A 12,128-nucleotide genomic window follows, 5' to 3' on the forward strand; every position below is an offset into this window, starting at 1 on the left:
CATCACTTCTTATCTCAGGCTGCAGCGCTATGTGTTATTTGAATCTGCTTCATTAGCCATTTTCAGTCACATAGACATCTTTTTTTTTTTAAAGATACAACTCTGGTATAGTGTATTAAAATGGAACATTCCAGCAATACACCAACAGTCATTTATTTATTTATTTATTTATTATCAAATTTATATACCACCCATCTCACTATATCATCAGAAGGACAGAATAATGGCCATTTAACCTAGAGGAGTGACATGACCTAATCATCTAAGGAATTCTGAAGTCCATGTCTTTCCACATTTAATGCTTGTTTATCCAGAATTTTTCTGAGCCATCTATTTCCACTTCGATTGCTTCTCAGATCTTCCTTTTGTATCTGCCCAGCCAGAAACCATGATTTGCAAACTATGCTTCTTGCTTTAGGATTACTTTTAATTAAAAGCAGGGTATTTTTAAAATAAACAATCAATTGCTGGGTTCATGCCACATGTTAAAACAAAATCTTATTATGATTTAGCATGTTGAATGAATGTGGCAAAAAATTACAACAGTGAACTACCACTAATATTATAACAGGGAAATGCTATGGGTATGTATTATAAGGAGAAAGTCTTAACAACTTTAAATAAAACGTTTTTTTTAATCATGCTGGTGAGTGAAAATGAATAGCTGTCAAGTATATGAGAAATAAAAGCATTCTTTAAAAAAAGATTTGGGAGATATGCTTGCTTTTATTAACCTATCAGGCAAACCTTACCAAAAACTGTCAGTCTTATTTCTTTAATAATTCAATAATCCATGCTCCATATAGAACACATGGTATCCACAAATACCAGATATCGGCTTTCATTTAATACTTGGAAAGGTTACTCCATTCTGCCGGTCAAAAGAAAAAGCTCTATTGTTTTGACAAGAAATCTATCATGCTGGATACTTTCTAAGTTCCCTTTCCCCATTGGTGGAAGGAGGGATCTGCAAGCAATTCATACTGAGATGGTATGAATGGTGCTTTGCCCAAGAGCCCGGGGAATTGTTGGTTGAGTGAGATCACCAGGTTAGTCCAGGCACTGCGACTGAGTGATCACGCCATTCCAGATGAGTGCTTCTGATCTGGTTACTGGAAGCCCAGATCAGCAGAGGATGCCTCTTGCTGCGTGCATCTCTTTACCATCCAGTGAATATGGCCACAGATAAAGCCTGGCATTTGCTGCCCCCATTGCCATTCCCTATCCTTCCTCTATTGCATCTCTTTCAAGACACTGATAAATGGTACTGTCCTGATTTGTGTGAAACCCATGATAAACAAAGCAACTGGATGAATCCCTGATTTTGCTGCCTTCCCTTTTCAGCATATCCCGAGCTGGTGGGAAAAACGTCCACTAGTCAGCACATCAGCAGGAATGGGGTGGTTTCATTGCAGGACTTGGTCTGCCATCTCTGGGCTTCTTTTGTGCCCACCCCCATGTTGTGAAAACCCAAGCTGAATAAACTATAAAACAACAACAACAACAACACAGAGAGGAGTCACAAAGGGAGCTAAGTCTTACGCAGCCTTTTCATTTAGGATTTTTTTCGCTCTCCTCTCCTCTCCTTACAGGCAACAAATGGTCCTATCATCTTGTCATTATGATATCTCAGCCTTCTGTTAAAGGCTACTGAGTTAAAACATTTAAATTATGTCTGGATGAGTATTCTAGTGCTATTGCGGACTTCTGATAGACCATCATTTAAACTGACCAGCCACCAATTGCTTCCTTCGTCATGTGGAGGATGTAAAATGGCAACACCACTTGTTATATTATGTTTATAGCAGGAAAATTCAGGTATTTGATCAGTCTCTCATCTTCAGCAATAATTTTCAGTTGTTGATGGTATTATCTAGAACACTGAGCAAATAGCAAAAAGGAAAATACTGTATTTTATTCTTGCTTGATAAGATATATCCTTAACAGCCCATTACTCTCTGATGAGTTCTTTCTTAAGTATTCAGAGCATGTTCTTAGAACTGTGAGCATTTCAGGTTCCCATTCAGTAGAGCAGCGGCCACCACATTTATAGATTGCTAACCCATCCTTGGTCAGTTGTGTTCTTCCATTCCTTATTCCTGATCCACAAAACTGAACTCACTTATAGATGCCTGAATCCAATTTTTTAGCAATAAAAATCCTAAGGATCTAAAGTCTCAGAGTCTAGCACTGTAAACAAGAGTGACAGAGACCCAGATGAAAGGTGACAGAAGCCTTATAGAGCTGTGAAACACCACACTCCTTTTTTATTACCCTTCACATTTTCTGACTTTAATAAAAAAACAGAAGATCTGAATCCTAGCAAAAAGGCAAAGACATCTTTTCATTTGAAAGTTTTAAAAATAATTCATCTCTTCAGTCTAAGCAGTCTAAGATTAACGTGTGCTTGAAAATAAAGTTGTTGCTTTCAATGGTGGTAGGTTTCTTTTTTTTGTTGTTTAAATAAAGATAGCAATAGGACCTAATTCTCTGTTCTCACACTTCCATGCTATCCATCTAATATTCTCTGTGGTCTCCATCTCAAAGAAACTACCTCTTACAGCTGTAAAGTTTCCAGTGAACAAAACTTCACAATCATGACAGAGGAAGGTCTGAGAAGCCAACCAGGGGAGGGGTGGGGGGGATGTGACCAAGCTCCCAAAGAAGACCCCAGCTTGTTTTTCCCATTTCTTATGCTACTTCAATGAAAGCTTCAGAAGTCCACCAATGCATGGACATCAGCTGATCTCTCTTCCATTCCATCAGTAAATATTTGGAGCTGCTTGTCCCATTATAATGCATCAACTGTGTTTACATAATATAGCATTATTTGTACATGTAACCCCTTCCCCCCAAAGCATGACAGTATGTGATGTAAAAGGCAGATGATAAACCCTGTGGTATTTTAATCTCAAGAATTAAAAGGAATGACAGGGTTGTGGAATTAGACTATTGTACTGTATGCTGGCATGCACACACACACACACACACATGCACACAAACACAGAAGCATTGCTCACCCTGGCCAATGTCACTTAAAATGAAGGGATCATTCCATCTGACAATTGCTCAAATATATTAAGGACTGCTACGTTGCAGAGCTTGTACTCTAGAACATGTACATTCTTTCTTGATGGTTTTTGGGTACATACATGAACTGTCTCTTTTTTAAAATATTGTTTTTAAATCAATGTGCTATACCTAATTGTGCTATTTAGACTGTGATGGCAATTTCACTTTCATCGATCATCAACTGATCTTGAAAACAAGGTGATAAACATGCACATGTGAACAGGGCATAGTAGTGTCCTGAATGTATCTTGAATGTATTCCTTATAGCAGTTGGTGAAAATATTAGGTTATTCATCTTTTTCACCACTAAATAAAACAACACCTCAAAGATTAATTTATTTCAAACAGACAAGTTTATTTTGAACAATTCAATGTTTGGTTCAAGAGAATTTAACAAAAATGCAGAGACTTAATATAACTTTTAAGCAAAATTTTACCAATGTCAAATATCTGGATGCAGGTTTTTAGTGCACCATTTAAAAAAAAAACACTTAAGATTGAACAAATCCATTTAAAAAGAGTAGCAAAGCTATTCCAAGATATCCTCCACTGGAGAAAAATAAGACTTGAAAATGCTTATGTGTCTGAAGGATTTTGTAAATGTCCAGAATACCATGAGATGTACAATGAAGAGATTGGATGCCACAATCTGATATGGCTGTATAGCACATTCATATCTGTGCATTTTCTAGATCGCAACTTTAAAAATATTGAAATAGCACACACACACACCCATACAAATGAGTAGTGAACAGCATCTCTGTATTGGACATAGAAGCCTTTCCAGATGAAAACAGAGGGTCAGCACTCACACAGCCCTTTGTTATCCAAATGAAACCTCATTCTCCCTTCTGTAAAATTCAAGATTTTATATGGAAGGTTTCATTGGAAGTGAGAGAGCTGTGGGGTATTGCCTAGCAAATTGTCAATTACTGAACTGCAAGTTCACAGACAGGAGGGCCCCCTCAAAAAGAGAAGTTGCAAATCAATATTATTTATTGATTCTATTTTGCTTTTCATGTCTCATGAATGACCTGCTTGGGCTTGGCTCATAACAATTGTTTGACATAATGTTCACGTGGATTTATACACAAAGGCATATCCCTCATTTTATCTTATTTCCTGAAGCGATTTTTTTCTAGCAACCCTTAGCAATGTAAGGTCAGCTCACAACTGTCAGAATTTTAACATGCGCACAAATTTCAGATCCCTGACATCAATGAAAGGAGGCAGGGGGAACGCAGTACATCACATATATTACCTCACAACTATTTGCATAATTGGTCCAGAGGCAGCTCTCTATAAGAAGGGAAGAAGACTTAATCTACCAAAAAGAACTCAGGAGCACTTCTGGTGGATGTCATCTGTGATTCAACAGAGGAAGGCAACTTTGAAGCTCAAACGTGTAAGTAGCTGCAGGAAGATAGTGAGCAGAAGCAATTCTTTCACAACCTGAGCCAAGGATTAAAGCACCTGGAAGGAAGGTAATAATTTCCATTTAGTTTTCCTCTCCAGGCTGTCTTGCCTGTTAAACTTCTTCTTTCTTATGAACATCTCACAGGTCTATCTGGTTGTGTACAGCTGTTATTCAATTGTTCTAGGTCGTTAATAAAGCAGGCTATTTACTAGATTGGGAAAATATCTCTTCTGAATGTTAATGCTTGTTATGTAACACTTTCAACCTGAAGGTATATGGAAATGACAGTGAATCTATCTATCTATCTATCTATCTATCTATCTATCTATCTATCTATCTATCTATCTATCTATCTATCAACTCCCTTTTAAAAGGATGAATGCCAATTGCTTGCTCACAAAACAGAATCAGATAGAAAGTAAAGAGATCTTAAAATTACAATTGCTGTTAACTTTGCCAGCAAGTTGAAGTGTGTTTTAAGTCATTTAGTTAAGTCTTCACAAAAGAACAGCATTTCTCTCATTTTAAAATGTTCTGAAAACATTAGGATGTATTTTACTGAAGTAAAAAAACCCTGAGTGATTTCATGAAATTTGTAATTAAGCCGCGTGGATTTAAAGCATCCTTTGGCAGTACACTGCAATACAAGCCCTGTATTCATATTATAATATTTCTGTACAGGTATTCTACTTTAAACATAAGCATTTTTAAAAAACTGATATATAGAGTAGGACACAGAGCTTGTTCTGATATATTGAAACCAAGTTTATAGGGCTTTAGATTTTTAACATGAATAGGCTTCAGATAACACACACACTTAAAGAAGGATAAACCAGACTGTTTTCTCATACTACAGCCCTCATCTTTGCTCAGAGGCAAACATCCAAATTCCTCTGAAGATCTTTAGGCACACCTAAGTGAACTCACAGAAAATTAAAGTGACAAGTAATCATTCCTATGGGTAGTTTCATCGGAAGTGAATAAAAACAGAAGAGCTGGCATTTATCTCCTTGATGTACCATCCCCCCCCAAGTGATTAGGAATGCTGCATTTCCTATACTATTTTTTAAAATCCATTTTCTCCACATTCTGCTTGTAGGATATCGTCTCACCATGTCCTCCATTTGGCACCAGCTGCTGTTCCTCTTCCTGGCTTTTACTAGTGTGTGTGTCAATTTGGGGCAGCAATTTCCAGAAGAAGATGACACTGACGAAAAGAGCCTCCTTGATGACCTCTCCCCAGGGGCAGAAAGTCTCATCTTAAGGTCCGTTTTCAGGAAGATAGAAGATGCAGAAGAGGATCGGGACAAAGGTAAATGCGAACATGAGGACCTCTATCGTTACATAACTGATGAAGTTTATTTCCTATTTATTTCTTTATTTATACTCCCAATTTCTGCCCAGAAAAGTCTTCATAGTATTTCCCCCCTTTTAAGGGGGGGGGGGGAGACAGCTGTTAAGACATAAGGCACATCTTTCTTGGTTGCCAAGTTGGAGAAAAGTTGTGGTGTTATATCTTAAAGCAAATTTGAACTTCAGTTTTTCAGTTCCATGCTGGTGGAAGATTCTGGGAGTTGTAATTCAACACCTGTGGAGGACATCAATCTTGGGAAGACTGGACTAGTCTTTCTGGAAAAAGATATTTTATTTGCTACTACATTCAATTTGCAAATAAATATGCCAATGTTATAATTTAAAAATGCAGTATTCGGCACTTCTCAGGAAGCTTGGGAAAGAGCTCTGAAAAACAGCTAATATTCAGGGAAGTCAACATTCAGCTGAATAGACTGCTTGTTGAATTTCTGCTTAACGGTAACAGTGGTGTAGTGCTTTTCACTACACTATTTGGGAAGCAACAGGGTAGCTCCGTAGGACCAGGTCAGGGTGTGCTATGTGACTCGTATATCTCTGCTCTCTAAACCAAGTAGGTAGCTGGTGGCTTTGATACAATAGCCAGAGAGTTACCATTTCCGCTTTCCCACTTTGCTCAACATCTGCTGCACAAGACAATTGCCCCACTCTACCTTATGGATGGGCCAACTGTCATGAATTCTAGGATTGATCAGACAAATACAGAACACAAGGGCCTTCTTGTGAACCATATCCGCTGTTTCCTTTCTACAAGGGTAGAAGGACATCAGTTTCTTTGAAAGCTTTATTTTTCCAGTCAGATAATTAAGCAAGCAGAATCCAGCTGATGCATGTGACAGACCTATAATTCTTCCTCTTTCCTCCATCTACTGTCTGCCTTTAAAGGAAGAGTGAATGCAACCAATTTTTAATGGCTTAATTGTGCTATCATTCTGAGATTAATTAGATCCCTGTCAGCAATAGTAATGCCTCTGATAACATGATAACATTGTTCCTGTCCTAAAATGTAGTTGGTATTAAATTCCAGACTGTTTAACTTAATCCCAGTTAATTAAGGGTTCCAGTTAAAACTTAGCTGGCCATCCCTCACTGTTAGCAAAACCTGGAGCTTCTTTCTGGTGCCTTTGGATCCTCTTCTCCTGCTGGTTATCTGTGCAGGATAGACAGATCCTATCATGGCCCCATGCCAGTTTCACTTAGGTGGTCTTCCTCACCTTGAAATATTCCGCAGCCTGTATTTTGCTTGCTATCTATCTTCTTTTTCCCTCTCTCCAATTTTCCTACAACCAATGTCATGCCAGGTTCTTAATCATTTCAGCTCCTGCTATCCCCATGAGGCTTTCTTTGTGTGTGAAAACTCCTTATCTGGTTATTTCCCCAGACTGGACCTGGTAGGCTTTCTCAACAAACAATGATGGAAGCTACAATGCAATGCTTTGTTGACAAGTGTGCCCACCTGTCCAAGAAGTAAAGGACAATTGTAAACTGAGAGGAGTAACTTGTGGGAGGAGGGGGCCTGAAGAGTGCAGGTAACATTACCTGAGAAGTGCAGGTAAACTGGTGCTTAATACCTGGTTATGGCAGCCATTTTACAAATGAACAAGCCCTACCACACTAGCCATTTCACAAAACTGCCCACAAAATGTTCTCAAAATTCCGAAGATCCCATCAGCCTCACGACATGAAGAGTCCTGGTCTTACATCTATTCACTAAATCCATCTCCAAATATTATTTTTTAACCTTGTTTTCTCCACCATCTTTCTTTACCAAATTACAGCCAGCTGTTTTGCCTAACTGCTCCTGAGTCAGATTGAATAATTATAACTTATAAAATAAAATAAATAATAATTATAACAAGAACAACTATTGGGCAAGTTTCAAATAAGCAGTCATGTGAAACCTTTCTTTGGACAGAGTCAGGTGCTTCTCAACTGGATTGGATCACCAAAAGACAGCACCCTGGAAAGAGAATGGGAATGGATTTGGAGAAGAGACAGCATCCTGGCAGAAGATCCCTCTCGGAGCAATACCTCAGCATTCCAGATAGCCAGACAGCTTATCTGAATGAATTATCCAAAAGGCAACATCCAGGCAAGAGGTACCTGCCTTACAGCAAGCGACAGCACCCTGGCAAGCGAGGTTGGGATGATGAGATGGAGGGTGATCAAACCTTAGAGAAGCGACAGCATCCAGGCAAGAGGTATCTGGGTTCACAGGCCCCGGACAATAATATCCTCTGTGACCCCCAGGATTCCTCTGAATGCAGCAAAGGTAGCCTGCTGCTAGAGTTGCTAGATAAGATGAGCAAAGGCCACAGCAAAGAGAAGCGGCAACACCCTGGAAGAAGATCTTTGTTGGATGGTGAAGTAGAAGCAGAGGAGTGAGGAACATTGTGTGTGTGTCTGTGTGTCTGTGTGTCTGTATTCATTGTTTACATTCTTCTGAATGATTTCCCCACCTCTTTCTGTTTGTTGACCTTCTCTGCAGGTAATTCTTCACAAGGCGTACCACATAGAATGGTGGGCAATAGTCCAGAATTAGCACTGTGTGGACATGTGGATTTCATTTTAAAGGCAAGACTGAGGTGTTTCCTTGAGTGTCAAATAGTTGGGTTTGATCCTTGTTTAAAATGAAGTTGTCCATAAAAAGTCATACTGATATTATTTTTTTCCAAACGTGTGTGGGACAAAGATAAATATATGGTGAAGATGGGGATTGACAGAATAGGAGACTAATTAGAGCTAATCTTGCAACTCACTGCTGGTGTATCAGCTCCAAAGAGTCATGCTTCCTATTCAGGTCTGAATATTCTCCCATTACAGATATGAATTAAGTTACAAATGGAGAACTATAATTCAGCAAGGGATGTGTAGAAGATTATGGTTATTATAGTTCTCCACTTGTAACTTAATTCATATCTGTAATGGGAGAATATTCAGTCTGCGCTCTTAATTGTAGAAAATAAGTGCTTACAACAAAGTTACCTTGGAGAATATCTGTGCAAGACCTCTTCATGTACTTAACAAATTAGAAGTGGGTGAAAGAAAGGAAGAGATCACAATCAAATTCTCATCATACAGACAATAGGGAGTATGTTGGTCCACTGACTGGATACTGTGGACGGTATCCACTGCAATAGTCCATCCTTCTTCAATATGGATGGATTAGGGAAGGGACCAACACACTGCCTTTCTAGATACTACCTATTCACCAAGGAGATCAAAATCACATTATCAGACTTGTTTGGTTGTATTGCTTAGATTGGACCTTCCCAATCTGGTGTTGTTGAAATGAGTTGAACTACAATTCTCATCATTCACAATCTACCTATCTGTGCTAGCTGGGTCTTTATAGTTGAACACATTTGGAGACTATCGGGTTGGGAAAGGCTCACAGTATTATTCAGGTCCACCAAGGTGTGAATGTTGTCATCTCTGAAGGGTGAACACTGGATTTTTCTAGTAGCTGGAGTTGGGAACTCACTATGGTTATGTTAATCCTTGTACTGAGAATAATCTCTGGACTCTTAGACTTGAGTGATCCCATATATAAGTCAAGTTATTATTATTAGTTATGCAGAAACACAAAAGGATTTGAAGATAAGGATAAAGAGAATTAGCAATGGGCAATAGAATGGCAGCTGCTTATTTTCTCCATTCAATCCTGCTATGAGAAATGAACGAACTGTCTTTTAAAAAAAAAAATCTAGTCCACACGTATCAGTAATCCAACTGTGGAGGGACAGAGGACCTATGGCTGATATTTCATATTCTCCAGCTGTTATAGCGTATACTATCTGTTTCCATATTGATGGAATCTGTCTCTCCAAGAAGCACTGTGGTTTTCAAACTATATTTTATAATAAGGCAGCTTTCTCCACTACTCTGATGCCTTCCCAGTTGGGGCAGGCTGTGAAACTACCAGGCACTAAGTTGTGATAGATAAGAAGCTTTTCTATGCTAATTGCTGAGGTGGAGCAGATGGAAACCCAGCCAAAAAATAAGATTCATGTACACTGAGAAATATGCCTTTTATTTTAGCAAATTAGGTTTTTCTGTTATTGCAAGTAGTTTGGAAAATCTACAGCTGACAATTCCTGGTTCTGGCTAGATTTGAACAAAGTGGCTTGGAATCAATCCCTCACTTCAATTCAGAATAATGATTGGCAAAATATAATGATTGGTTACAGCAACAATCATAATTTTAAATGGGAGCTAGTAGACATCTTCATCTTACTGTGTGGATTTTAATTTAAAATGTGGGGAACTGCTTACTATGCTCAGAAGAAATGTATTCACTTTCTGTAGATTAAAAGTGTTTACTTGCCATACAACATCACAGTGTCCCAATTCAGCTATCATTTTTGATTGTACAGAAAGAAGGTAAATAAACAATGTACCAAATTAGAATTGACTCCTAGATTGAAAAGGGGGTGGGGAATCAACTTAAGATATCAAGGGGACAAACTTGGTATTTTAAATCAAAATTTGTGTATGACATGATTACATATTTGTACATAATATTAATTAAATATTCATATAGAAGGCTGTTTTGTGCAGAAATAGATTTCTCTTTGAAATCTTTTTTGATACATTTTTAAAAGATGCAAGAAGAGCAAGTGCAGCATCTTTGTAGTACTGGGCTTAAGCATTTAATGGACTCCAAATAATTAAGAGTATTTCCATGGTGGTATTCCCACTACCTGTCCTGTAAACATTTAACTGAACTGGTTGACATAGATTGTACTAATCTACAGTTTATTTTAGCAAATGTTCTGAAATCCGCATGTTGTGAGGAACGCATACTGGTAGCCTAGAATGATTTTATACAATCTGGGAAAAGCAGGTAGGGAATCCCTGCTATAGGAGCATCAGAGAAGGAATCTCACGTAGACTACAGGTTCATAACCAATAGCTTGGTCTCCAACGCCCATCATTCCTAGCCACCCTAATCAGTGATAAAAGATTATACAAGTTTAGTCCAATAGCATTTAGATGTCTACAGTTTCCTCACTCATGATGTAAATGCTATTTCATCATCAAGACCTGTTTCAAGTTGGTTCATTATGATATAACTTGCAGACCATGAAGCTCCAAAGGACAGATTATTGCTACCCTGACAAATCTACTGAATCCATTCCAGTGTAGAATTAGATAACTGCTGTACCTGTGCTTAGCTTACTTGATTATTATAATCAATGATCCAGATAAAAGCATAAAACATATAAAAATTTCATAATCATGATATTTCATGGTGGGTTTTAACCACAGTAACACAGAACTTAGCCAGAGTATTGATAATGCCAGCATTAGAATCAGAAATATGAACTTTATATAATAAAGATATGTTCATCCTGAATATTGTTGCAGAAGAGGCAAAAAAAATTCCGTGTGTCCCTATGGAAATTACAGCACAGCAGTACACCGGCAATGGTTTCAGTCTCTTCTGAACCACATGGGCAAACCTGTTTGGTTAAGGGGATTTTGGTGTATCTGCCTAGTAGGAGTTCCAATGGTGACACATTACAATGGGTCTGAAAGAAGTAGAGGGATCCGGGGAGTCCACCTCCTTTCTGGCAGCTGGCGTCCTGCTGTCAGGGACCCATCATGCTGGGAACTACCATTACTTTTTAGAGGCACTCACACTTTGTAGCATAGGCAGATCACAGCGATGGGGCTTTCCTGGGAATTCTTTATGAATCTGGATAGCCCTTCCAATTAATAAGATATTCCCCTTGCATCTAGAGCCCACAATAGCTTCCACTACATATTTTCCCTCCCCATTCCGATTTCAAGCATTTGCTGCAGGGAGGTTCCTCATACACCATAGTGATCTATGGAACACAGGATGACTCTGTAGGCAATTGCAGAATGAAAGGCTGGTGGGATAATTTGTTGCACAACCGGGAAAGGACCAATAAACTTTGAGTCCAGCTTTTTGAAGGGTCAGGCAGAAGACAAAACATAGTTAAAAGCCACACTGAACCTTTCCCCACAATTTTGGCTTCCTCTTGCCCGTGTGTTGCTGCAGTCCGCTTGTATGCAGCCTTTGCCAAACCTATCTGTCTCTTTAAGAGGAGTTCAGCAGCCTGCCTCTCCTGTAGGAAATCCAAGGTGTGAGGTACTGCGGATGCAGGAGCTCTGGAAGGCAAAAATCAGGAGTGGAAATTGAAGATAGCCTGAAAGGGAAACATTCCTATGGAGGAATGCACTGAGTTGTTGTAGGCAAACGCTGCAAGAGGCAACAGTTCTGTTCAATTGTCTTGTT

At 38.8% G+C, this 12,128-nt stretch overlaps 1 protein-coding gene across 1 annotated transcript; it reads left to right on the forward strand.

Moving 5' to 3' along the window:
* The first annotated feature begins 5,598 nt into the window (after nucleotides 1-5,598).
* Nucleotides 5,599-10,243, forward strand: TRH (thyrotropin releasing hormone). The gene is made up of 2 exons (XM_063296422.1): nucleotides 5,599-5,801; nucleotides 7,776-10,243. Exons 1-2 carry the CDS (start codon nucleotides 5,603-5,605, stop codon nucleotides 8,243-8,245), a joined length of 669 nt encoding a protein of 222 aa, XP_063152492.1. The 5' UTR covers nucleotides 5,599-5,602; the 3' UTR covers nucleotides 8,246-10,243.
* The last annotated feature ends 1,885 nt before the right edge of the window (nucleotides 10,244-12,128 follow it).

This window comes from Candoia aspera, chromosome 2 (genome assembly GCF_035149785.1).
Source record: "Candoia aspera isolate rCanAsp1 chromosome 2, rCanAsp1.hap2, whole genome shotgun sequence".
NCBI classification, from domain to species: domain Eukaryota; kingdom Metazoa; phylum Chordata; class Lepidosauria; order Squamata; family Boidae; genus Candoia; species Candoia aspera.